The sequence below is a fragment of the Orcinus orca genome, chromosome 4, assembly GCF_937001465.1.
Source record: "Orcinus orca chromosome 4, mOrcOrc1.1, whole genome shotgun sequence".
NCBI classification, from domain to species: domain Eukaryota; kingdom Metazoa; phylum Chordata; class Mammalia; order Artiodactyla; family Delphinidae; genus Orcinus; species Orcinus orca.
Window position 1 is genome coordinate 4,823,704 of NC_064562.1, and position 27,700 is coordinate 4,851,403.

The window sequence follows — 27,700 nt, forward strand, 5'->3', positions numbered from 1 at the left end:
ACAAACTTTTTTAACTTTTGGAAAGACATATAGGAGAGCATCTTTATGACATTTCCTAGACAAGACCCAGAAAACACTATTACGAAAGATTGGTGAGATCAAATTAAAATGAAAAATGTTTATTCAAGGAGACTCTATAATCAAATATAAAAATAAACCACAGACTACAAAAGATGGTTGAAACATACATGATGGATCATTAGTTAGTATTCAAAATATGTAATACCTACAAATCCATAAGGGAAACACAAAACATAACAGAAAAATGGACAAAAGGTATGGTCTGGGAAATCACACTGCATTTCCTCAATAGGCTGGTACTTAACACAAGTCAGCACTATTCAACGTGGGAGACTCTACAGGGCCATGGGTTTCAGGCGAGAGAAGACCACTGGGGCCCTCTGGAGGCTGGTTACTACATACACAAAATAGTAGTGTTTTTTTTTTTTTAAACTGAAGTATAGTTGATTTACAGTATTAGTTTCAGGACAGTACTTTGCAGTGTTATGAAAACGTGTATACGTATTAAAAATACAAGAACGCAAACTAGAATATGCACCACCTCTAGGACAGTGGTTATCTCTGGGGAGAGAAGAAGGGGATGGGATCAAAGAGGTAAAAAAACAAGCTTCAAATGCATCTAACATTTACATACATGCATAGATCTGAAGAAAACATACCAACTGCTAATTCAGTAAATCCACACGGTGAGAATACATGGGTGTTCTTCAAATCATTCACCTTTCCTGTTAGGTTTGAAATATTTCAGTAAAAAGTTTTAAAATAATGAACCCAAAGAAATGGAAATAACATTTGGTTTGAACAAAAGTTTATTTTTGTACATTTTAAAAATTGCAATTTTCATGACACATAAGAAAAACAGTTTTCTAATATCAGAACAAGCATCTCTTTGGTATAGGAACACACCATATGTGTTATCCTTAACTTAAAAAAATTAATCAAGAACCATGACCTAATATGCTAAACAAAACTATCCTTTGCCCATCCATGTGTCCCCTTTCACAGGCCCATTGTGGGGCTTGGGAATATAGTTCCGTACATACCTCCTTACCTACAGAGAAGTAATATACTGTATCAGAGGCATCCAGAAGTTACACAGCAAGAGAATTAGTTGGTTCAATCACTGACATATACGACACAAACCCACCAAAAAAGAGAAAGAGAGAGAGAGGGAGCGCAACGTAAGATACGGGACAAGTGAAATAGAACACTGTCATGAAGATCGAATAATAGGAAAATAATTACACCATTTAAATTTGATGCATTTTTAAAAAGTAACTTGTTTAGGGCTTCCCTGGTGGCTCAGTGGTTAAGAGTCCGCCTGCCGATGCAGGGAACGCGGGTTCGTGCCCCAGTCTGGGAGGATCCCACATGCCGCGGAATGGCTGGGCCCGTGAGCCATGGCCGCTGAGCCTGCGCGTCCGGAGCCTGTGCTCCGCAATGGGAGAGGCCACGACAGTGAGAGGCCTGCGTACCGCAAAAAAAAAAAAAAAAAAAAAGTAACTTGTTTAGAATTATTATATTTAGAATTATTACTTGCCAAGCTCCAAAATAATACAGAGCCACAATTTTGATAAGGCACTTTAAAGAGAGCAAACATATAACAACATCAAATATGAGAAATATCCATAAAAGCAGTTAACCTTAGGAAAAAAAATAGGCATTCTTTCAAGACAGGTTTCAGTAAACGCTTTTTTGGAAAGCATCATAGAAGGGTGAAAAATATTTATCATATATTATAAAAAGCTGTCAACAGTTAAAGTTCAAAATCCTGTTTAAAAAAAAAAAGATAATATTTTCCTTCAGGTCAATGAGGTTCTGACTCAAATATCTTTTCGAGAAACAATTATAATCTTTATGCTAAAAATAGGAAGAAAAAACAGATTTTAATTATGTTGTCAACTCTTATTCATCAAACATTTAGTGATTGTTGTGTAACAGACTTCTAGCTGCTGGACATATATAAGTAATAAGACACAATCATTGGTTCTAGGGAACTTAGCCTAATGGAGCTGAATCTAACATTGGTCCATATAATAAAGCTCGACTTCAAACTCTGCAATTTTTGGTATCTTCTTGCAAACTGAAGAGAATAATGGTCCACCTGCTACTGGTAGCACTGTGGCATTATTAATATTATCTACTGATTAAATTAACTTCCATAGAAGAATCTTTGAAAGTTTAGAGAACAGAAAATGTTTAAAGATAAACGGGCAGCATCAAAAATAACATCATATTCTGTTTTCACAAAATGAAGAAAACCAAGAAAAATTTCATCTTCTGTATACAGAACTGCTGGTGGTTATCCTATCCACACGGTACATGTGCACACATCATAAATGAGGTGGTATGGATTATTACAGTCAAATCAGTTGTCAGGCTTCAAGGAATCATAGCCTTCTTTCAAGAGGTCCCGCCATGTTTTAAGGAAACGTGCATTTTCTGTACATTTGAAGGCAAGCTCTTCCACTTGAGCTGATACTGCAGATGCAGCTTCAAGAAGTTTGGTTAATGAAAATGCTGCCTGAAATTATAAAAAAAAAAAAAAAGTCAAAGAATAGAAGCTTTTTTTTAAAAAAACTCTCTCCACATCTTATAAACCAACCTGAAAATAACTTAGAACCTCGAATCCAATGCCCAAGTTATTTTCTTTCAAAGTAAAAAAATCTACAAACTAAAACATCAGCTCTTGGAACTGATCAGCTCGTGGAACCTAAGAAATTTTCTTTTTTTTTTTTTTTTTAATTTAGTTGCTTCTTTGCTTGCACCGGGTCTTAGTTGCAGCAGGCAGGCTCGTCCCTGGGGCACGCGGGCTCACTAGCTGTCCGGCGCCGGCTCTACAGCGCGCGGCTCAGATGCCCAGGTGGCACGCGGGATCTTAGTCCCCAGACCAGGGCTCGGGCCCGCCTCCGCTGCGTTGCAAGGCGGATTCTTAACCACTGGGCCACCCGGGAAGTCCCAGAAGTTCTTCTATATGAAGCTTTGAGGAAGTATGTCTGCGAGAAAGATAATCCATGACGGATGAGACATGAGCAGTCAGCATTTTTTTTCGTTGAAAATACACTAGAGTCTCATTTAGCTCAACAAGACGCCTTGGGCCCGTTGACACCAAGTACCAGAAGTATCTGAAGGTCTTCTTATGACACAGCTCTTACTGATACGTGGGTACCAAGGGCCGTGCTCCACTGTCTTTACCTGTGAACGCGGCAGACCGTGAAAACGTACAAAGAACAGACCCTCAAGTTACACATCCGCACTGCATTCTACGCACTCACTTGGAACCAGCCTGCTCAGCAGAGACAAACTGCTGCAGCACTCTCGCCATCTTCTAGAACAACAAATACCGACTGAGCAACGAGACATTAACGGAGTTCACTCCGCAGTTTGTGATCTGCACGGGAGGGTCTCCCAGTTAAGACACACCCTACACTTGACCTTAAATCCTGAAACCGGGACCCCTCGGGGAGGAGGGGTTTGGAAATTGGAGGTTCAACAGAAGCGTCCAGACCCGGCGTCCCAGCAGACACCCCGGGGAGGGGTCTCTGCCCCGTTAGTGGAAGCCGTCTGGACCACCGGGCGGGGAGTGACCCGTCCTGACTGGGTCCGCCCGTACAGATAATCGCCTTGTCAGCGGGCTCTGGGCAGGCGGCCAACCGGGATGGGGGCGCCTTAAGTCCCGGCAGAGGGATCACGGCCTGGTCCTCAGCCCCGCAGACGAGGTGGGGCGGGCGATGCGAACTGCGCGGTTTCGGGTTACAGCGCCGGACTGGAACCCGGCAGCCGAGCACGAAGAACCCCCGGCGCGGGCGCGGCGCGGGAGGGATGCCCGGGACTCCCGACGCGAATCCTGAACACGGGCGGGACCGGCCCGGACCCGCCGGCCGTACTCACGTCTCCGATCTGCAGCTCCACCTCCTCCAGCGGGTCCACCGGCCGGCCGCTGTTCCTGTTCGGAACCGTCCGGTCCAAACCCCCCGGGGTGCCGGGGGAAGATGCTGAAGACGCGTCTGAAGACGAGGCAGAGGAGGGCAGCGGCTGCGGGGAAAGCCGCAGCTCCTCCGGGTCCGCCATGGAGAGGGCTGGGGGTGGGACGGCACCTCGGCGGCCAAACTAATACCAACCGACTTTCAACCGCTCGCGCCTAAATCCCAGCTGGCCCGCCTCCTCGCCGCTCTCGGCCCTGGGCCGCGTAGCCCTGTCACTTTCTCGGGACAGCCAATCAGGTGCCAGTGAGTGCGCCTCGGGCAGCTCTGCGCTCCCGGAGCAGAAGACAACACCTCCCAGGGTGCCGTGCGCGCCGCTCCGCCCCACCTTCTTGGCACTGCGCGCGCGAAGCGCCCTGGGATTGGTGGTCTCGGCCCCCCAGCGCTCCGGCGGCCTCCGTGCGCCCCGGTGAGAGGCCGCGCCCCGGTGAGAGGCCGCGCCGCCTGCAGCCGCGGGCAGCGCCGGGACTTGGAGTCTCTTCCCTTGCCCCCTCAGTCCGTGACCCGGAAGCACTGCCTTCGTCGCGTCTCGCGCGGCGTCAGTGCACAGCAAGAGGGAGGCGGGAGCGCCATGAAGGCGGAGCAGTCGCTGAGGAGGGAGGCGGAGTCTCCGCGCGTGCAGGCGGGCGATGGCGCCCCCCGTGGCCTAGAGGTCACGCGTCCGGGCGAGCCGAGCGCGAGCTCCTCCGGCGGCGTCCGCCAGCGTATCGACTGCAGTGAACATGCAGGTGCCGCTGGCCAGGCTGGCCTGCCCGGGTGAGCGGGGTCTGGGCGCGCGGGTGAGGGGAGCGAGGTCGCGGGGCAGCCTGGGCCCGCGTCGTTGGGTGGAACCAAGGCAGAGGTCGCACGGTCAGCGCCCGGCGGACCCTGGATTCCTCCCCGGCTTCCTCCCCGGCTCGTCCAGCTGCAGAGTTGACAACTAACTAGGCCAGAGGTCACGGGCGGAGGAAACTTGTCAGCACGGCGCCGCCGCGGAATCTCCCCGAGCGCCAGTGCTGAGCCCCCTCCCGAAGCCCAGGCGTAGTCTGTTGCCGAGTTGGAAATGGGTAAACTAACATTTGCACAGCTTTTCCCCTTGGTCTTCAGCTGGCTGGCGTCTTGGCAGTCGTCCTACTCCTTTCTTAAGAATTTGAACCGTTCTGCCACCAGCAGTAACTTTCAAATGCTGCCCAAGTGATCAGAGTGGATCTGGGGCCAGGAATTTTTCTGCGTTGCCTGAAATTAACTCTAGGGCTTGTCGTGTCATGGTTGCCCCTAGAACCGTCAGGATGACTTGGTAAAATACCTCATTACCCGCCCCTCCTTTCACTTAAGAAAAAAAAGTAGAATGATGCAGCGGGATGGGTTTGGTTTTGTTTTGTTTTACTTAAAAACAAAAGAACGGTTAAAAAGTCAAAAAAAAAAAGTTTACTCCAGGATATTGAATTCTCCCACAACGGACTTAGTTTTTATCTTTAGTTTCTTTAAATTAATTTGTGGTTATAGAATAAACAGGTGTACCTATTGCAAAGTCAACGAATTTCATGAAATTAGAATTGTCAAATTCGACCATCGTGGATTAAATAGTTAGGATTTCATTTAAAGTTTCTATACCTCGTGCGTGTATTACTACACCTAACGGGTAAGTATTGTTGACTGAAAAAAAAATGCACAACCTAACGATTGCGAATTACGTTTTATTCGCAGGCACACTGAGCACTTAAGCCCAGGAGACAGCCTCTTCAGATAGCTCTGAGGGACTCTTCTGAAGAGGTCAGGGAGAAGCCAAGATGCAGAGGAGTTTTTGTAAAAACAAACACACACAAGCAAAAAAAAAAAAAATCCAGGTAGTTGGAACATGAAAAGATTACTGCTCATTAGTGAAAACGAGATATCTCAAGTTAATGAATTCAGCATTTTGCCAGGTATGGGAAGATGCAAGAGTCTGGCCTCATTGAACTCATTCCTTTGATGTGCACCTTTGCTCTCTGGGGCCAGTGTCCTGCTTCTCTCCATCCTGAATCCCCCCAGGGTGCACAGCTGGGACAGCTGCAGTGGCAGAGGGCTTGATGGCTCTACATCCTTTGTTTACTGAGATGGCAGGTGACATTCTTTGTCCACAGTGCCTCCTCTTACTCATAAATTTGACCAATGTTTGGGAGTCATTTCATGACCAGTTTTTGTCCCATGGCGCTAGGAGGGCTTATTCCTAGATCAGGCGAAGATTCTGTTGAGAGACCACCCAATGGGTTATTTTGGGGATTGGGCCCTCTTGGTAATCTAAAATTCTCTGCAGCGCCTGTCTTACTAGTTGATGACGATCCAGGAGCTGTTTTCCCTTGTTACTTCTTCCCATATCTAAAGTTGCACTGTTACAATTATTCTAGAGTTATGTATGTGATCAACTGTCTTAAGACATTATTGATTTTGTTGGAGGCCTGGTTACACATTGGGTAATGCAAGAGAAAGCAATCTTATAAAATAGACAGGATATAAATAATACAGCTAATAACATTAGTAAGGTCAGAGTGCAGCAGAGAGAGGGCCAAGTCATAAGTAATTTGAAACTAACAAGAGAGCAAATTAAAACAATGATTAGTATAACTAGTTGTAATCTGGTCGAAATAAGCCATCAAGTCCCCAGGGGAGCCAGCTGGAGAAGCCAAATTCTGGAGGGATCAGGTAGAGAGAAAAAAATGTTTCATCTTTGTTTACAAAGGTATACTTAATCAACTTGGGGTAAGTGTAAGAGGAAAGGTTTTCCAGCTCAGTGGTATGATCTAAAAGTTGTCAGAAACTTGTATTTGTCAAATAGTCCTTTTTGTAAATCTTCTTGAAGATCTTCATTATATAAAAGCATCAGAGTAAAACAATGATTGCCTAAAAACGACAAAAGACTTAATATGGCATGGTTAAAGATCTGATCACAGTGCAATTGACAAGAAACTTGGATATTTCTGTGACAAACAACATTTTAAGATAATAAATAGAATTATGACTGATAGCATTATACCAGGACATGTCAGACTTTTAGGAATTCTTTACAAATTTTGGAATATCTATATGAATGACATCTAACCTTGGTATTATCACCACTTATTTGACAGTGTTTCCCATGTACGTTAACATAAATAAACTTAGTTTAATATCTCTCTTTGAGATATCTCAGGATTCCTTTGAAACATCTCAGAGTTAGCTGGGGGTCAGAAGAACTTTAGTTAGAATTTTTGATTTGGGAAGTTTGTCAAAAGTATCAAAAAGGTTTCAAAACACTTGGTCAAATAGGATCATAGGTCGCTGTGAAACAACACTTAATTCACTTAACGAAAGTGACAAAATACTTCAAAAGCAAAAACAGATCACTTAGAGTCACGGAAACTCAATCTCTTATCAAAAGCAGTGAAAACTTTGTTCTCTTAACAGAGAGAGGAACCAAGTCCATTCCTACATCAGCCTATTTTTAATAACAAAATCCATTTACCTAATTAAATTTAATCTAATCCCAGCCTGACCATGTCCGGAACTCCTTTTCAGGGCTCCCTTTCTGCAAACCTTCCACAACTTTCTGTGTTCATATTAGTTCCTTAATTTTTTTTAAGGAATTTTTTTAAGGAGAAGTAAATGTCTCTAGGACAAAATCACCCTTCTTTTTCCAACAAATTCATTTCTATTCTTCGTATCTTCTTTTGCTGAGAACATACATCCTACTTTCCTAGCCCACTGAAATGTTTCCCTTGATATTTTTAGTAGCTTTGATTACATATTACAGTTTTAACCCTTAAAAACCTTAATCTTTAGCAAAAACTGAAAAGGAGCAAGTGATTATGAACTGTTTGTTCACAAACAGCATTTCCTGATTTGAATATTCTAAAACCTCTAGAAACATACATCTTCTCATAGCATAATTTCTTTCCTCAGTGTGGTACAAGACATGTGTCCAATAAACCCAAACATCTGTAGTTTCCCTCTCGTAAGGAGACAAAAGTAGGTAGATTTAGACCTGTTTAGCAATTAACGTTCCAGTATTTTATCTTATTTGAAATAACCTGGATATTCAATAAATTCCCATCATTTTTAACTTGTCAAAACTCAAATTACCAAAAAATCTGAAGAAACTATTTTAAGATAGACATACCCAAAACATAATTATTCCTGAAGAGTTCACCTGAAAACTCTTATCTCATTTACCTTTATTTTGTAACTTATGAAAATCGTACTATTTAATTTTTTTTCTTGTTGACAAACTGTTACAAATAACATGAACTTACGACCTTCATTAAACCTAGGTACAATAAAAGTAAGACATGTCTGTACTGACTAAACCAACAAGCTTAAGATAGCTTTAATATCAGATACTAATTTAATATTGAATATTTCCTAGATCATGTGAACCCAAAATTCACTCTGACCAGTTTCTTTTATATTTAGAAATATTTAGTTTGTAAGTGCTTATTTTAAGTCAATTAAATAGAGCTCTTTTATAAGTTTAATTTTGATAATATTTTCCAGAGTTTGAGACATCTCATATGTAATGTACACCCAGACATATAAACAGACAAAACTAGAGATCACATAGCTTCACTCTAAAAGCTTAGTTATGAATCAGGTATTACCATATAAACTCACTAGTGTATAAGTAACAGTTGGAATAAGTTAAATTTGTTTGCTCAGATGACCAAGGCTTCACTATTTGTGGAAAAGAAAGATTTGTATCTGTCCTTGATAAACCCTTAAGGAGGCTATGAATTAGATTTTGGGTGAGGAAACCTTTCTAACAGTTTGAGTTTAAAAAGGCCTTTTTTCCCCTTTTTTCCCCTTGGTTTCAGGTTTTACCTGTTTGAGCTAATTAGGCTCAGTCTCTGGTCTTTGTGGGCTGTATTTACATTTCTGATTTGTAGAGATTTGAAAGGTACATCTGCTCCTAATTCTCCAAAGAACTGATCTGCCACCTAAATGATATTAAAATATTGATTTGCCCAACTATACTTACTTTATTTGCTTTTGTATCAGAGAGAAGATTTCCAACTAAACTGAAAATCAAGAGTTCCATGTTCTAGAACTTTAGGATTTAATTTATCATGACTCCAAAGCTTGCATAAGGCATTAACAACGGCCCTCTTTTTGAGTGCACAGGGTAGACCCAGAGCAAAATGTCTATTATTATTTTTATTGACCCCTGAATATTAGTTCCCATTTTTTACCTCATATTGTATGGGCTCAGGTAACCCTATTGGTTTCATTTCATATGTTTAATAGTTCATGAGGGCCACATTCATATGCCCTGTCTTATAATACCAAGTAGAGGAAGCCCAGTGAAACATGTCTATCTCACAATAAATATCCCACAAGCCCAGTGAAACATGTCTATCCCAGTGAAACATGTCTATCCCACAATTTCAGCAAAAGAGATGTAAACATCTTATATAAAGCCTATTTAAATATACCAATTTTTATAAACTTTCATCTCAATTCTGTCAACTTTTATACCTTTAACTTTGGTTCCCATTAGGACCCAATCAACAAGCTTTGGTCATACAAGGAGTCCTAGAAGCTTTCTTTCATTCCCCAACCATTTTATCTATTTTGTTTAAAAGGCTCTGGGGTCCCTAGCGAGGGGTTGAACCAAGAGACTCAGGCCCTTTTGTCAGTCTTTTCATTTGATTAGTTGGCCTGTTGCCCCAAGTAACTGTTGGTCAGGTATCTAAATGTAATTTTCTTCCAGCCTTTTAAATATATATGTTTTTTAAACTGGGTAGAGTGGACTTGTTTGGGACCCTTTAATGTTGGGAACCAATAGGGGGTCCCTTTGGCCCATCATCCATAGGTAGTGTTGCATCAAAACCTTTTGTTTTAATCCCACTAACATCCATTTTATTTATCCCATTTATTAATAACCATCTGTAGATTTCTTTATTTGGGGGTACTAGTCTCTAAAATTTCCACCTTGTCAGGAAGAAGTCTCTAGACTTTTCCCTTCATTTTTTTTAACTTCCATGTTAAACTAATTAACATTAATTAGCCTAATGCTTTTATTAGCATCTGTAAGACCCATTGAGGGGAAGCAGAGACCACAAATAAGTCTTCCCAAACTGTTTTTTTCTTTGTTTGTTTTAAAGGAGTTCTTAGGTTAATCATTATATATGTCTTTTTCCACCTTCTAATTTGTTTTTTTCATGGGTGCCAATAAAACAACTGCTCACTATGAGAGCGCTCTAAAATTTTACCAGTTTAGAAGTATCTCCAATTTACAGGATCCATCATCTGGCCCTTAATGAGGTATATCTTAATAGTGGCTCAAACCAATAAAATGCAAGAGGCTTCCCAATAAGAGAGCGTGGAGGGTGCCGACTAAACAAGATCCAGAAGGTTTAATCCCAAAAATAGTCTAAGAAAGTAAAGGCCTTCGTTGAACAGGCTGACATGATGAAGGTTAAGATGGCAAAAAAAAGTGCCTGAGAGTTGGCACAGACAGAAGACTGCTCGGAATCCCAGTCTGTTCGATTGGCTGACAGATGTACACCGTATGTTACCTTCCGGATGGCAGAGACCAAGTTTAAAAACACACACAGCACCGAAGATCAGGTAGAACATTTATATCTCAAAGACACAGGAAGGGAAATGCAAGCTCCCCCTAGAAGGACTTTTGTTACTTTAAGGTCAGAATTCTGAAAAGGTGTCTTATCAAGCCGGTTTTCTCTAACTTAACTGTGTGCACAATAAAAAAGCCCCATCTTTGTCATTTTTGAGGCAAGATTTCCTTTAATTCCCAATTAAGTAAGTACTTATAAGTGTAAGGTTTGTACGTACATAAACCTGGCTGGAGTCTTAGTTGGAGGCAAAGATATTAGGCCAGCCTCTCACCTCATCACCCAGTCCAGAACCCCCAGTGTCTTTTAGCCAGGCCCCCCACCCCCAGTATCTTTCAGCTTGGGAGCCAGGTGCCTGTTACACACCACCACATAAAACTCTGGATCATCAACCAATAATCTGGAGCTCTGAGAACCAGGGGAGACTCACCCAGATTCGTCTGGAGTCTCTCAGGAGGTAGGTGGACAGAAGAGGCCTCTGCTGGTACCAAGGCTCCTGTTCCTCAGAGAGTTCAGGTGAAGGAGAGAAGTCAGCTCTAGGTCCCTTAGTGGTCGCCACACTGTCACCTGGGGGATAAAAGAACACAATGTAAAAGTTGAGAATTATGTTTTAGTCAACAGGCATTCTGAGGACTACAGCCCGGGAGACAACCTCTGAGACGGCTCTGAGGGACTGCTCCAGAGACAAAAGGGAAGAGCCAGGATCTGGAGAGTTTTTGCAACAATAACAACCAAAACAAAAAACAAAAAAAACAGGTAGTTGGAACATCAAAAGATTACTGCTAATTAGAGAAAACTAAAAATCTCAAGTTAATGAATTTAGTGCTTTTCCCTGTATGGGAAGATGCAAGAGTCTGGGCTCATAGAAATTATTCCTTTGATGTGCACCTATACCATCTAGGGCCAGTATCCTGCTTTTCTCCATCCTGAATCCCCTCAGGGTGCACTCTTGGGGGCAGCTGCAGTGGCTGAGGGCTTCATGGCCTCAACATCCTTTGTTTACTGAGATGACAGGCGACATTCTTCGTCCACAGTTTGCTTTATGTTTTTTGGAATATCAAAGTAAATTGGACACTATCTGCCCTACTCTTAATTTAGTTGAAATCATTCTTGGGTCAAGTGCTATCCAAATTCCACCCAAATTACCATTTCTATTTTCATTGGGTATTTAAATCATTGCCATTTCATAGCCTGGTGTTAGCACTACTGGCATCAGAGATGGACATAGAATTGCCATCTGTGATTTTGTATGGTGATGTTATGAGTTCACTGGACTTTTTGACCTCACTTCTCTACCACAATTCAGCCGGTGTGTCTAAGTGTTTAAATCTCAAAAATAAAAAAGACAGTTATGTTTATATCAGTTTTTGGTCATATAGATGTTTTAAATTTTTAGTTAAGTGATCTTATGTGTTTTGAGATTTTTTTGCCACACTTAGAAAAAGCTTTCCAAATCAAAGTTTCTTTAAAAAAAATTACAGTTGTTTTCCCCATAATCTTTTTTGTGTGTGACTGTAAATGTTCTTTTTTAAGCAAGAGTTTTATTGAGATACAAGTCACACACCATACAATCACGTCATCTGAAGGATACGACTCAGTGGTGTTTAGTATATTCACAGAGTTGAGCAACCGTCACCACAGTGTGTCTTAGAACGTTGCCATCCTCCCAGAAAGAAAGCTCATACTCATTAACCATCACTCCCCAGCCCCTCCAGCCCTAGGTAACAACTGTCCATCCACTAATGGACATTTGCGTCGTTTCCACTGTGGGGCTGCTGTGAATAACGTACCTATGAACATTCATGTACAAGTTTTTGTGCAGACATATGTTCTCTTTTATCTTAAGTATATACCTGAGGAAGGAGAGGTCAGAGGTCACGGGGGCAGGAGGCATTTCTGCCGTTGGCCTAGTTGCTGTGTAGCAGAGGGGTAGGCATCCACCGCCACTTCTGGAAGGTTCTTGGGCTTGACTAGGGCAGTAGCGCCAGGACTTCGGGTCTCTGCTGGCTGAGTGGAGCCGCCACCATGTTTGGCCGCTTGGTGGCGGGGAGGCTGGTGCAGACAGCTGCACAGCAAGTGGCAGAGGATAAATTTGTTGTTGACTTGCCTGATTATTAAAATATCAACCGTGCTGTGGTTTTTATGCTGGGAACAGTCCCATTTCCTGAGGGAATGGGAGGATCTGTCTACTTCTCCTGTCCTGATTCAAATGGAATGCCAGTACGGCAACTCCTAGGATTTGCCGTGAGTGGGAAACCGAGTGCCATCTTCAAAACTTCAGGTCTTAAACCTGGAGGAGGAAGCCAGCACCCTTCTGGGGCCATGAATAGTGTCCGGACTCCATCTGTTGCTCACGTTGGAAGTTCAGTGGAATTATTGGACAGTCTGGCTCAGCAGACTCCTGTAGGTAATGCTGCTGTGTCTTCAGTTGATTCATTTACTCAGTTCCCACAAAAGATGTTGGACAGCTCCTACAGTTTTGCTTCATTTGATGTCTCTCAGGCCCAGATGACACCAAGTCCATCTGAAATGTTCATTCCGACAAATGTGGTTCTGAAATGGTATGAAAACTTTCAAAGATGACTAGCACAGAACCCTCTCTTTTGGAAAACATAATCTGAATAAATTAATTTTTAATGGAAAAGAAAGTATATACCTATGACTGAGTTATATGGAAACTGTATGTTTAACATTCTGAGGAACTGCCAGACTGTTTCCCGAAGTGGCTGCGCCATTTTACTCCCCCGCCCCCAGCAGTGCACGAGGGTTCCAATTTCTGCACATCCTCTCCAGCACTTGTTATGTCTTATTGATTATAGCCGTCTTAGTGGATATAAAGTGGCATCGTGTTGTGGTTTTGATTTGTATTTCTCTGATGATTAATGATATTGAGCATCTTTTCATGTGCTTATTGGACATTTGTTTATCTCCTTTGGAGAAACATCTATTCAGATTCTTTGTGTGTTTTTAATTGGGTTGTTTGTCTTTTTGTTATTAGAAATTAGTTCTTTATATATGTCAGATACAAATCCCTTATCAGATATATGATGTGCGGATATTTTCTCCCCTTCCATGGGTTATCTTTTCCCTTTCTTGTTGGTATCTTTTAAAAACAAAAAGTTATCATTTTTATGAAGGACAGTGTATCTGTTTTCTCTTTTGTTGCTTGTGCTTTTGGTGTCATAGCTAAGAAACCATTGCCTAATCCAAGGTCACAAATATTTACACCCTTTTTTTTTTTTGAGATAGCACTGAGGAGTTCCCATACACCCTTCACCCAGCTTAACTTCATATCCGTAGAACAATTGGTAAGAAACTAACATTGGTGCAGTACTGTTAACTAAACTACAGACTTTATTCAGATCCTTTTCTGTCCAGGACCCCACATTGCTTCAGCTGTCACGTCTTCTCATATCAAGTCTACTTCAGTGTAGTAATTCCACTGTCTCTTCTTGTCTCTCATGACCTGGCACTTGCAGTGTGTGCTGGTCAGGCGCTTTGTAGGAGGTCCCTCGATCCGAGTCTGTCTGCTGCTTCCTCTCGATTAGACTAAGGTTGTGGATTTGGGGGAGGCATAGCACGAAGGTGAGGAGCCCTTCTCATGACATTACATCGTGTGATGCCAGGATGTCTTGTTGCTGGTAATGGTAAACTTGATCACTTGGGTAAAGTGTCTGTCATACTTCTCTACTGTAAAGCTAGTATTTTTCCCTGCTGCACTCTACTTGTTGGAAGCTAATCCTTAAGTTCAGCCCACACTCAAAAGCAGAGAGTCAAATAATTTGTGGATCTATCACCATAATCTTTTTTTAATTTATTTATTTTTGGCTGCATTGGGTCTTCGTTGCTGCACACGGGCTTTCTCTAGTTGTGGTGAGCGGGGGCTACTCTTCGTTGTGGTGTGTGGGCTTCTCATTGCTGTGTCTTCTCTTGTTGCGGAGCATGGGCTCGGCGCGTGGGCTTAGTAGTTGTGGCTCGCGGGCTCTAGAGCACAGGCTCAGTAGTTGCAGCTCACGGGCTTAGTTGCTCCGCGGCATGTGGGATCTTCCTGGACCAGGACTCGAACCCGTGTCCCCTGCATTGGCAGGTGGATTCTTAACCACTGCGCCACCAGGGAAGTCGTCACCATAAACTTTTATACTTTGACTTTTCCTGTTAAAATCATTGATCAAATGGAATTCATTTTCATATAAACAGAGAGGTATACTTTTTTCCAAATTTTCTACTACCTGTCTCTGACCATTTAATGACGAGCTGTCTCTTCTTCCTTATTTGAAATGGTGTCTTTATCATATGACAGGTCCTTAAGTGTATTCCGTCTATTTCTAAACTCTTTATTCTGTTCCTTTGATTATTCCATCCCTTCTCCCATAACAGATTTTAATTATTTAAGCTACAAATATAAGTTTTTATATCTTTCAGGGCTATTCCCAAGGGAGGATTCTCTGCCCTTCTTTTATTACGGGAAGGATTGCCATGGAGAGGAGTACCAGAGAAGGGAGTGAGAAATTGAAGATACAGGAGTTAGGGGGGGTCTTTGACGTAGGAATGTCTCTAAGAAGATGGGAAGGGTTAGCCTCGTCATCCAGGTGGAAGGATTACTCTAAGTGAGGAGAAAAGACATCTCTTTATTATAACCTGAGAGAATGAACAAAGGATGGACACAATACAGATTACATTAGAGGTTCTTGCCAGGAATTGAGACAGTTCCCACCTGATTGCTTCTGTCTTTCTGTGAGGTTTGATGTGCTTGGTTTCAGGTAAGAGAGGGAGGAGATAGAGGTGAAGGTTTAAGGACGACAGAGGTTTAATGAACATTCTTGCAGACAAATCTTTGCACACTTCTGTTTATTTCCATAAAATCCTGTTTGCTAACTCAGAGAATAGATACGTTTTTGAGGCTCTCAGAAGATGCTGCTATATGGCAGTGTCCACTTAATTTAAAAGGAAGCTGAAACGCAGTTTGCCACCTTGTCCCGGCATAACCATTAGTAACTGCCCCTTATTACTTTCAAAGTATCCAGTTTAGGTGATAAATTATATGGTCATCCTATTTATAAATGAAGCTTGACATGAGGTAAATTGAATAAATCAGTTTATTAGATACTTTTTTTTTTTTTTTTTGCTGTACTCGGGCCTCTCACTGTTGTGGCCTATCCCGTTGCGGAGCACAGGCTCTGGACGCGCAGGCTCAGCGGCCATGGCTCATGGGCCTAGCCGCTCCGCTGCATGTGGGATCTTCCCAGACCGGGGTACGAACCCGTGTACCCTGCATCGGCAGGCGGACTCTCAACCACTGCGCCGCCAGGGAAGCCCTATTAGATACTTTTAAAATGTTATAATTTGAAAGCACTGCTTTCTGAGGAAAAGCCAGCTGAATTGTTCACCTAGGAAAGACAGTTCACAGCTAAGGGCTCTGCAGCATAGATGTAACCATTCACTGACAGTCCGCAGTGTTGACGTGTCCAGAAGATATACATGTTTCCAAAGAGAAGGTATCACGTGGACTCATAAAATTTCAGGTCAAGGTGGTACCTCAGTGGGGGAGTTCCCTGGCGGTCCAGTGGTGAGGATTCAGCGCTTTCACTGCTGTGACCCTGGGTTCAGTCCCTGGTTGGGAAACTAAGGTGCCGCAAGCTGCGTGGTGCGGCCCAAAACAAAAAAAAGATGGTCCCTTAGTGATCACCTGGTAGCCCTTTACTTTTTTGAATGAGGAAACTGAAATCTAAAGCAGTTAAGTGATCTGTTTAAGGGTTTAGGGTAATTAACAGAAAACCAAACAGAAGCCAGATCTGATCCCCAGTCGTAGATTTTTTTTTTTTTTGCTTTAAAAAATTTTTTTTTCAATCTACTGCTGAGAAAAACTAATTAGAAAAATAATACTGTTCATGATTTTTGTGCAGCATACCAGTGCTTTCATGCCTTACAAATTAAGAAAAATTATCTACCTCTGTGTGCTACAAGATGGTCTTCAACTTCTACTGTACCTCGAATCACTACCCACTATACTGTTCATCCCCGGGATAAGGACAAGCGATGGGAAGGTAAGTAATCGTTTCTGTAAAATTGTTGAGACTTTTCTAGACAGTTTGTATCATTTTGTGGAGGTAAATACTGTATTTTTCATGATAGTGTAAAATCATCTAATAATATTTTATAACTTTACAAAATCTGTTACATATTAATATTTAGATAAGCAAATGTTTGCAAACTTATAATAATAAATCTCAGTAATAAAAGTTGGATTATGGAAGTTAAAATAAGATACGTCCTCGAACAGAACCTAAGACAATAAACTAAGACAGTAATGGACTTAGTATAATTCTCATGGGAAGCAGAGGGGTTATTTCTATAAATAATGCTCTAAAGGATAGTGGGTACTTGTAACCCAGCCTGTAATTTTATCAGGTAATAGTCATCCCAGAATTGATATGTGGGTTTTTTTGGAGTATAGTTGATTTACAGTGTTGTGTTACTTTCTGCCTTACAGCAAAGTGAGTGGAATCTAAAAAAATGGTACAAATGAACTTCTTCGCAAAGCAGAAATGGAGTTACAGATGTTACATATGTTTCAACCCTCTCCCCTCCAGGGGTGAACATGGAGCGGTTTGCAGACGAGGCAGACGTGGTAATCGTGGGTGCCGGCCCTGCGGGGCTCTCAGCAGCCGCTCGGCTCAAGCAGCTGGCGGCCCAGCACGAGAAGGACATCCGCGTGTGTCTGGTGGAGAAAGCTGCTCAGATAGGCACGCACACACTCTCAGGGGCTTGCCTGGACCCACGAGCTCTCCAAGAGCTGTTCCCAGACTGGAAGGAGAAGGGAGTATGAAAAGTAGTTTTTTATACCCAGTCTCGTCTTTATTGCATCTCTATTTGCAAATGAAAGGAATGTGGAAAACCTTTTCACCCAGTTCTGTCTCTTAGAGGATACTTGTAGATAGATTTTTAATTGTAAAAGGGCCAAAAAATTTGAATCATATCAAATATAGTTAAAATTTTAAGCTATTAACTCATTTAATGCCTTCTGCACATGGTATCTGTGTACTGGATTTATGAGAAGGTATTATCTTGAGAAGATCTTTGAATAAATACAGCTTTTTGATTTTGAGGGTATTTCCTAACTTGTTCCATAGGTGTTTATATCATTGTTCTTAATAAAGTGTTCTATAACTTTCCTGGGACATTGCAGTATCTAAAGCCAAGGAGGATAATTTAATCTAATTTTCTAAGGAAATACATTAATAAGACCCCTTATAACGTAAGCAGAAAAGTCACTGGTATGATACACAGAGAATCAAGTGCTAGTTTTACTGCAGTCATCATTTGTATGACCTTGGTTAAAGTATTGTACTCTATGCATCTCAGTTTTTTTCTTCTGTAAGATGGGGTTTTTGTTGTTGTTGTTTTATTTTTGGCTGCCTTGGGTCTTCGTTGCTGCGTGCGGGCTCTCTAGTTGCAGCGAGCAGTGGCTGCTCTTCGTTGCGGTGCACGGGCTTCTCACTGTGGTGGCTTCTCTTGTTGCAGAGCAAGGGCTCTAGGCGCATGGGCTTCAGTAGTTGTGGCACGTGGGCTCAGTAGTTGTGGTGCATGGGCTTAGTTGCTCCGCAGCATGTGGGATCTCCCCAGACCAGGGCTCGAACCCGTGTCCCCTGCATTGGCAGGCAGATTCTTAACCACTGTGCCACCAGGGAAGCCCTGTAAGATGGGTTTTATTACTCCTGTTCAAGGTATTCAGTGTTAGAATATTTAGTATCTGTGAACATACTCTGTAAAGATTGTTAAAAATCAAAATTCACCTGAGTAAATTTAAAGATCAAATTGGCTTTATTCAGTGATTCTGGGCAGCATCCCATCTAGCAAACAGAAGGGAGCTCCAAGGAGCAGCAGAAAAGGAAAGGGTTGACAGGCAGAAAGGGGGTGGGGCATGGAAGTCATAAGCAAAAGGGTTATTTCAGGGTATTCCCTGGCAGGCCAGTGGTTAGGACTCTACGATTTAAAAAAAAAGGGGGGGAGGGAAAGGGTTAGTTCAGGCACTGTTGCCTACCAGGCGAGGCTTCAGGGGGTGCCTCACGAGGACTGGTGGAGAGGCTGACGCGTAAGATTACATTCCTTGGAGAGGCCGGAACTGAATGAGGTTAAGGTCAGGGCTGGGTTTGCTGACGTGGGGCTTAGCACAAGGAACGATGCTCTTCTTTCTAAAGTAGTGAGCTCCTTGGAACTAGAAATGCTGTAACTATGCCTAATTAACTTTCTCTCTTCAATGTTATATCAAAAATAGGTATCACTGAATTATTATTGACACAATATCAATTCTAATAGAAAAAGTTTTTCACATCAAAGCCTATGTAGCCAGGCAGATCCAGTCCCTTCTATGCCTGTTAATTGCCTTTATCCAGAGGAAAACTAAAACTCTTCTCTTTCCATGAAGCAGGAAGTTACAGCAGGTGCCTAGGCGCCTCACACAGAGGCAGGGAGACAGGAAGACAGCCCCCCTGATGTTCACTTTCAAAGGTGGCTCCAAGGCCCCCAGCAAAGACATTCCTGGGATGCAAACTGGCTTATTTAGGTTTAAAAAGATTCCCATGCATCTCAAAGAGACAAAGGATTTACGGTGTCAAGTTCTCCAAAGGAAGTGATGGAAGAAAAGTGAGGAGGATAGTTCCCTTTCCTTTTTGACACAGTAGTTTATGATTTGTATTTACCTCACAAGTATGAACTAAAGTCCTTTTCTCTCCTCCTTTTGTTTTCCAGGCTCCACTTAACACTCCCGTAACAGAAGATAGATTTGGAATTTTGACGGAGAAATACAGAATTCCTGTGCCAATTCTCCCAGGTGAGGAATGATAAATACTCCTAGACTTAACAGAATTCCACAGCTGGGAGGAGCTGCATTTCATTGGGTGGAATCCCTTCCTTTTACAGATGAGAAAACTAAGTCCCAGAGACTTGAAGGACTTAAATTTCACAGCTAGCTTGTGGGGAAGAAAGCAGGCCTAGAGCCCAGTGCTTTTGTCTTCCAGTCTAGAAGAATTGAGATACTCTTGTACGGCAACCAGGGATTTTTAATTTAGTCTGTAATGTCATTTTCAATGTAATAATTTGAACTCTAGACCAGAATTGTTAGAAAATAAATTGAAATTATGGCCATAAGATGATGTGTGTGTATTTATGTAGAAATTAGACATTGATTAGAATTTCTAAATTAAGTATTTCTGGTTTTGAGATGTTTTACCCATAAGAAGTCAGACTTCTAAACCAAGCATGTATCTGTAGGTCTCCCAATGAACAATCATGGCAATTACATTGTGCGCCTGGGACATCTGGTGAGCTGGATGGGAGAGCAGGCGGAAGCCCTGGGTGTGGAAGTGTACCCCGGCTACGCGGCTGCAGAGGTTTGTGCGGCCCTGTTCTTAGTGCTTATAGGACGCGGTCTCTGTTTCTTCTGAAAAGCAACCAAGATGGGTGCAGAGGTAAATAGATGTATATTTTCAAACAGCCATAGGATTTTAGAATTGCAAGATCAGAAGAAATCTTAGCAAGATCTCACGCAAAGGGTACTTGAAGTCCTTGTCACCACATCATGTGACTGTCCAGCTTAGGACTGAACACCTTCAAGGATGAAAAAATATCTCCGATGTTTGGTTTGTTGGTGATACTCTCTTCCTTAAGTTGAGGAGACGTTTATTTACTGTTTTATACTGTGTGGAACGAATCTGTGCCCTCCTCCAGGGAGAACTCTCCAGTTATAACTATGCCCTGCTCTCCTTCCCCGCCTTCGCAGGTGGTTTTTCTCTTCCCAGTTAAATAGCCTCCATTCTTACAGCCACCATATAATATGTAAATATTTTGAGTCCGTTCAGTATTCTCCTTGCCCTCCTCTGACCGCGTTCCCTTTTTATTCCCTTTCGAAGTGGCACCCAGAATGTCTGCACTACTTCAAGCCTGCTGTACAGCAGAGCCATTCCCCTCTTCATTCTGGAAACTGTTCTCCCAGTAATTTCCTCAAAATAACTTCTGACGGCCACATTGGACTGTAGCTTCTCACTGAATACTGTTGGGGAAATTATTAAAACTAAAATCTCCTGCCAGCTCAGAAAAATCACCTCTACATATTATAAACAAGAATGAAACAGTTTTTTTCTTGCCAAGACTACAGTGCAGCTACAGGCCATCTGCTAGGGAGGTCGCCGAAACAGAAAGAAATCTCACCCTTTTACAGAGTCAGGCAGATACAGTCCATTACATGCACGTTAATCGTCTCTATCCAAAGGACAAATAAAGCGTCCTGTATCTTTGTGACAAGTGGGAAGTGACAACGCGGAGGCCAGCACGGAGCCCAGACTCTTCCCCCAGAGAGAGGGAGACCGGCCACCATCCTCCTCCTTGGTCACATCTCAGGTGTGTCCCCGAGTACCCAAGAAACTCATTGCTGAGATACAGACCTGGCAGGAGTCTTACTTAGCTTTTAACATGACTCCCATATATCTAAGAGAGACAGAGAAAGGGTTTACAGTTAAGTTTTCTAAAGGAAATGCTAAAAAAAATCTGGATGAGAGAGGGAGTGTTCTTGTTTTTGGCACAAGCGAAAATTGAAAAACTTTGTTTTTACCTTTACAGTATATAAACCAAATAAAATACATGGTCCCTGCATTACACTTGCCACTACTGATTTCTGGTTTCCCAGTTCATGCACATGCATTTGGTTTTGCATTTCTCCCAGTTAAACTGTCTTCAACAGGAATCAAAGTCACAAGTAGGTGTTTTGTAACATCCATGATTTTCACTTTTTGAGTGTATCTGCACACATGCCCGCTCGCGTGCGCTCTCTCTCCCTCCGTGTCTCTCTCTGTCTCTCTCTGGTCCCCTTCAGCTCTCCTCTCCTCCCCAGGTTTTGTACACCGAGGCCGTTTTCGGGTCCAGGCCACAGCCACATACTACTGTGGATTTGTTTTCAAGGTGTCACATCCATTGCTGCTGGTTCTTGTTTTGCCTTTCCTCTCCCGTGCTTTCTGCTGTGAGGTTCTAGTGTACAGTTTGTTCTTTCCTGTCCAAAGAGCATTTTCCTCCAGAGGAAACAGAAACCAAATAAGAGAATTGTTATTGCTCATCTTCAGAATCATACCTTTGACCAGTTTTCCCTTTTCTTTGTGGTCCAGAAATAACTTGGACTGCCTTCAGCCCCTCTCTGTTTTGTTGTTTGGTCTTTTGGTTTTGGGGTCTGGGCTCACTGGAGACAGAGGCTTTCCTGACACTCTCCTCAGCCGCCCACCTGACGGTCCAGCCTGTCACGGGTGCTGACCCCAAGTTCTGTGCACATGCCTTTGACCCCTGAACTCGTCAGAGGGCTTCCTGCTGCATCTTCCCGGCTCCTTCGTTGTTCTCTGGCAGCTCCCCCTGTTCTTCCTCACCAGGTCGGGGCATTTCCTTCATTTCCAGCTGTTTGAGCTGTGCTCTGTCTAGAAGGGAGTAGCTTAGAAGCACATCCCCTTTTTTTGCTGGAACGTTCTTAAGCCTTTGTCTCTATAACATTGAGAACAAGCTCACCTTCTAAAAATCGAAGGCTGTTTGTTTCTTTGCAAGTGGTTGTGAATCCCCAGGTGATAACCAAACGTGTTTTCATTCTAGATCCTTTTTCATGAAGACGGTAGCGTGAAAGGAATTGCCACCAACGACGTAGGGATACAGAAGGATGGTGCGCCCAAGGTATGCACGTAACAGTTCTGCGCTTCGCAAACTGACAGTGAAAGAGAAAGAATCAACTCACACCCAATAATTTAGTCTTGCTACAAACTGCACATTAATTAAGTGCATGTTAGAACATTAGTTATTAATGTGGAATTTTTCTCATTGTTAAAAAATAGAGAAACATCTTTGAACTAACCGTAATTTAGGCAAGTAGATATAACATGTTTAACAATGATTTTCTTAAAAGAAAAAACATGACATACAAATATCAAACAAACATGGGTCAAAGATTTTATTTCACTCATTAATTAATGAGGGAATCAGTAAGATGTTACAACCAGTTCAAGGAGAATCAAAAACCATGCACACGTGGGTCAGCAGCTGGGCCACCTCCACAGTTTCCACTTCTGTGGACAAGAGTCATTTGCATTATTACTGTCAGTAATGCTGATGGACTCTTTGACAGGATTTTGACATCTTTTGGTAAATGCAAAACTGATTGACCTCATCTCTTTCAAAATAGGCTTCAATGGCCTTCTGGTTTTCACAACTTGTTATTTTTGCATTTGTAAAAGAAGAGCTCCTAAGACATGGATCTCACACTCTGTAAGATCCCTTGGAAAGGACAAGGAAAAAAAATACCTTGCTTTCCTATGATAACAAGAGCAAAACACAAATTAACATCTTGATAAATTAACTTGCCCATTCATGTTTATTTGTTAATTGTCTTAATTTCTCAACTAGATTAGAACCTCAGAGATCATGGAGGGTTACTCCAGAGCTAGCATTGTGCCAGGCAGTGCCGGGGCCGCAGTAGAGATTTGTCAACTCCTAGTTAGTCCTCTCTGCCATTCTAGAACAGAGCTGGGCATCCAGTCTAAGCCTCCTCCAGCAGATCGTCCTGCTTTTCAATCCTTCCTGCACAGAGATTAGCAAGTGGCAAAGCTCTCGAGTCTTACCTGCATCGTGGTTTTCCTAGTGGCTTGGCTGGCTGCCCCAGAATCGCGTGAGGCCTTGGGGCTCAGCCTGTCCTGTGGCAGGGCCCGAGAAGCTGTCTCGTATCAAGCCCCAGGGGTTCTGATGCATAGCCAGGTTTGCAACACCTGGTATCTCATCCTGCTTCTTATAGTGTGACCTGTACCCTCAGCACAGAAGGCCAGACTCTGATAGCAGGAGTTTGCAACAAAGTAAGAGTTTATTGCGGGGCTCCCAGCAAGGGGGTGTGAGACAAGCCTCGCAGATCCACTGCACCCGGTCTTTGGGTTCGGGGTGTTTTAAAGCAGAAGAATAAAGAAGCTGGGAAGCATCATCATCTCGTGACATTTCTTACTCTGTTTTGGGGGTCAGGGTGTCTCTGACTGACGATGCTCTGGCCGGGTGGTCCACACCTCGGGGGTCTCTGGGCTCATCTTGCCCTGGAGAAACAGCCTGAGTTTGTACGTTAGTGATGAGATCTACAAGAGCCATTTTAGTACAGTGACTGTGTTATCAGTGACAGCCATTGTAGTCATCGGACTCTAGTTGACTGGTGTTGAGTGAGCACAGGATGAGGTCAGAGGGCACAGAAAGGGAACAGAGTTCTGGATGGAGAGGAATCATGAACTCAGTAAGGGAGCTCGGGCTTAAGGGAACTCAGTGATGATAAAAGAATACTGTCTTTCTTATATTCTTTCCTGTGTTATGGCTGTTCTTTTCTGTATTATGATCATTTGATTATAAATTGCATTTTATTCTTTAAAAATGTCCGTATTTAATATTACAGCAACATTGAAGCACGCAAATTCTACCATTCTGATAGTTCTTTTTGTGTGTGTATTGTCAGGGTATTTGTTCAAATGTATATTTTTGTGTCTTGTGCTTTGTAGTTGTAAAAACACTCATATATTGTATTTATATAGATATAAAAGCATAGAAGAGTATAGTGGAGTCTCAGTAATTTGAGTTTGTAAATTTCTTTTTCTTTTTTTTTAAATTTATTTATTTATTTTTGGCTGTGTTGGGTCTTCGTTGCTGCGCGCGGCTTTCTCTAGTTGCGGCGAGCGGGGGCTACTCTTCGTTGCTGTGCGCAGGCTTCTCATTGCGGTGGCTTCTCTTGTTGTGGAGCATAGGCTCTAGGCACGCGGGCTTCAGTAGTTATGGCTCATGGGCTCAGTAGTTGTGGCTCGCGGGCTCTAGAGCACAGGCTCAGTAGTTGTGGCGCACAGGCTTAGTTGTCCGCGGCATGTGGGATCTTCCTGGACCAGGGCTTGAACCTGTGTCCCCTACATTGGCAGGCGAATTCTTAACCACTGTGCCACGAGGGAAGTCCCCCTTTCTTTTTTTTTAATTTTTTTTATTTATTTTTGGCTGTGTTGGATCTTTGTTACTGCACGTGGGCTTTCTCTAGTTGTGGTGAGCAGGGGCTACTGTTTGTTGCGGTACGCAGGCTTCTTATTGTGGTAGCTTCTCTTGTTGTGGAGCATGGGCTCTAGGCGCGTGGGCTTCAGTAGTTGTGGCTCGCGGGCTCTGGAGTGCAGGCTCAGTAGTTGTGGCGCACGGGCTTAGTTGCTCTGCGGCACGTGGGATCTTCCCGGACCAGGGCTCAAACCCGTGTCCCCTGCATTGGCAGGTGGATTCTTAACCACTGCGCCACCAGGGAAGCCCATTTTCATACGGCCGGTGGGGTGAGGAGAAGCAGTGATGGATTCTTTGTTCTCTGCCAGTTGGCTCCGTTGATCCCGGCATGGTTAGGCTTCCTCCTGCTCTTGCACGGAAACATTCTCGTCGCTCACAGACACCTCCGCCTGGTGGTACCCAGTTCTCTGTCCTCTCACTTGGCCCCTGGTGGGCAGTGCTGGCACAGCTGAATAACTTTTTCATTTCTGAAACACTGTCTGGACCTGGCTTTTCACACCACCTTCTCCTGGTTTTCCTGGTGTTTCAGGGCCCCTCCTGCCGCCTTTGCTTGCTCTTCCTCTGCGCCCTGTCCTCTGAGTATCCAGTGACAGGGCTTGAAACACGTCTACCCTGAGTCCCAGAATCCTGCGTCCTGCTGCTCATTCAGTAGCTCTAATCTTAGGTCTAATAGGCATCTTACTGTCAGAATTCTGATGTGGATGTTTTCATGTTTCGGAGGTTAAGTAACTTGCCCAGGGTCAGGCCACTGTTAGGTAGTAGAGCTGGGGTTGGAATAGAGGCTCCAGAGCTGCCCCTTGCACACTAAGGAGCATATTGCCTCTAAGAGGAATATTTTAGTCCATTAAGATCGAGTTGTTTTATAAGTGGTGCTGAGTAAACTGCATGTCCATCTGGAAGCAAATAGTTAGACTTTCATTTTATTTTAATTCTGATGATTTCTTAAAACAATAAAAAAATTAGAAATCTAGGTTATAATTACAACCTAGGTGTAGGGTAGATAAACCATCCTATAAAGGCAAGAAATTAAAAACCTATAAGAGGCAGGCCTTTTTTAACTATTTAAAAATTAAACACTTCTGTATACCAAAAATACTAGTGAGTCTGCAGATAAGCAGGAGATCGGGGGAAAATTTTTGACGACCCGTGATGTCAAAGAGCACTTCTACATTGACAAGAAAAAAGAGAACACAGTAGAAAAACGGGCAGAATCTTACAAAATGAAGAGCAGATCCCGGCGAGCAGTAACCACTAGCCAGGAGGCAGGTCCTCTGATGCCTCTTATCTGGGCCCCAGGCTCCTGTGCCGGCTCCCCAGCCCTCCTCACGGCACACAGTCACACCTAGTCCTTGCACGCCCGCGTAGTTATTTATGTTTAGCTCTGCCTCCGTGCCTGGCCCCAGGGAAAGGGACAGTGTTTTTCTGTCATCTCTGCCCCAGTGCCTAGCATACAACCTGGCACACCAGAGGTGCTCAGTTAATATTTCTTGAATCAAAAAGAAAAAGTTGCTGAAAAGAGTAATCCGGAAAATGCAAATTAAAATAGCAGTAAGTTAGCCAGCTCTACACTTAGCAAAACCGTGAAAGGAACAGTTATACTGTCACTAGCTAGAAATAGGAAAAGGGTCTTCTTATACACTGTGGGTAGAAATGTGAATTGTTCAGGCTTTGGGGAAAGCAGTCTGGGAACATCTCATAAAATAAAAGTAGGTGTGCCCTTTGATTGTACAGTGCCACTCCTGGGAACCTAGCTTACAGGAATAAAAGCACCAATGTTGTAAGGATACATATACAGGGTGTATGTTTTATGACATTGCTTATCATAGCAAATAAACTGGAACAGTGAATGGCTATTACCCATTAGCAGAATGGCTGGATAACCTACAGTGTTCCCACACGGACTACTGCCCACCATTAAAAAGAAAGATTTGAGCCACATAGTGACTTGGAAAGGTTTCCATGAAGTATTATTGTGAGAAAAGTAAGATACAGAAAAGTCTGTATTATATGATGCTACCATTGTGAAATGAATCAGGAACCAAAAAAGTTGAGGTGTCTATGTAAATACCTCAGTCCACAGGTGCGTATGTATATATATTTGGGTAAAACTTGGCGTGCTAGGCTGTTAACAGGGTTTATGGATGAGTGAAGTATAGTAAGAGGAAGGAGATGGGAACAAATCCAAAGGTACTCAGCACAGTCACTTATAGGACGTGTGTGCACGTGTATGACGTTGGTGAGCTCTGCACAGAGAAACACAGAGTCACCAACAAACGTAAAAGATGTTCAGACTCTCTAGTGACTGAACGTATGAAATCAGTAGTGAAATAGTTCTTACCACTTAGACCGAGAATATTTCGCGTCAAGGATATCAATCTGAGCCATGCTTATAATAGTGAAACAGCCTGGAATAACCTAAACGTCCAGTTATTGAGAGCTGATTGAGAAGGTAGGAATCTATTCAAGCATTAAAAATGAATGCTTAGGGCTTCCCTGATGGCGCAGTGGTTAAGAATCCGCCTGCCAGTGCGGGGGACACGGGTTCGAGCCCTGGCCTGGGAAGATCCCACATGCCGTGGAGGAACTAAGCCCATGTGCCACAACTACTGAGCCTGCACTCTATAGCCTGTGAGCCACAACTACTGAGCCCGCGAGCCACAGCTACTTGAGCCTGCATGCCTAGAGCCCGTGCTCTGCAACAAGAGAAGCCACCACAGTGAGAAGCCTGTGCACCACAATGAAGAGCAGCCCCTGCTCTCTGCAACTAGAGAAAGCCGGCGCATAACAACGAAGACCCAACGCGGCCAAAAATTAATTAATTAATTAAAAAATGAATGTTAATTTGGTATATATTGCCTTAGGCAAATCACTTTATATTGAAAATGTGAAAACGGTTATAAAATGCTTTGTCCGTGTAAACCATTTTTTTGTATGAATGTTTCTGTATACACACAATACCTGTAAACATATGAATGGAGAAATATCAGGAAATATATATTTCATAAGAGACTTTCCTTATTATTCTGCATTCCTTTATTCAGGAGCTTTACTGAG

General features: G+C 43.0%; 3 protein-coding genes and 1 long non-coding RNA gene across 8 annotated transcripts in view; 2 read left to right on the top strand and 2 right to left on the bottom strand.

Annotated features, from left to right (window-relative positions):
• Positions 1 to 812: 812 nt before the first annotated feature.
• C4H4orf46 (chromosome 4 C4orf46 homolog) lies at positions 813 to 4,477 on the bottom strand. Its single transcript, XM_004266158.3, has 2 exons — positions 3,913 to 4,477; positions 813 to 2,545 (listed from the first exon to the last, which is right to left on the bottom strand). The coding sequence occupies exons 1-2, from the start codon at positions 4,090 to 4,092 to the stop codon at positions 2,390 to 2,392; spliced, it is 336 nt and encodes a 111-aa protein (XP_004266206.1). The 5' UTR covers positions 4,093 to 4,477; the 3' UTR covers positions 813 to 2,389.
• A 64-nt stretch (positions 4,478 to 4,541) lies between these two features.
• ETFDH (electron transfer flavoprotein dehydrogenase) overlaps positions 4,542 to 27,700 on the top strand; it is a 34,420-nt gene continuing 11,261 nt past the window's right edge. The window contains exons 1-6 of one of the 5 annotated variants that reach the window (XM_004266157.2): positions 4,542 to 4,760; positions 16,474 to 16,614; positions 17,161 to 17,390; positions 19,319 to 19,400; positions 19,841 to 19,959; positions 22,193 to 22,270. In XM_004266157.2, coding sequence (XP_004266205.1) covers positions 4,727 to 4,760; positions 16,474 to 16,614; positions 17,161 to 17,390; positions 19,319 to 19,400; positions 19,841 to 19,959; positions 22,193 to 22,270 — 684 coding nt within the window. In that variant the 5' untranslated portion in view covers positions 4,542 to 4,726. Of the gene's footprint in view, positions 4,761 to 4,820; positions 5,051 to 13,858; positions 13,879 to 16,473; positions 16,619 to 17,160; positions 17,391 to 19,318; positions 19,401 to 19,840; positions 19,960 to 22,192; positions 22,271 to 27,700 lie in introns of those variants that run through there. The other 4 variants (XM_033421544.2, XM_033421548.2, XM_033421543.2 and 1 more) reach the window with 4 other exon arrangements.
• Positions 5,795 to 11,178, bottom strand: LOC125964216 (uncharacterized). Its single transcript, XR_007476976.1, has 2 exons — positions 11,001 to 11,178; positions 5,795 to 6,210 (listed from the first exon to the last, which is right to left on the bottom strand). It is a non-coding gene; the product is annotated as an uncharacterized LOC125964216 (long non-coding RNA).
• Positions 11,340 to 13,218, top strand: LOC117200037 (protein Hikeshi-like). Its single transcript, XM_033421553.2, has one exon. The coding sequence runs from the start codon at positions 12,713 to 12,715 to the stop codon at positions 13,151 to 13,153; it is 441 nt and encodes a 146-aa protein (XP_033277444.1). The 5' UTR covers positions 11,340 to 12,712; the 3' UTR covers positions 13,154 to 13,218.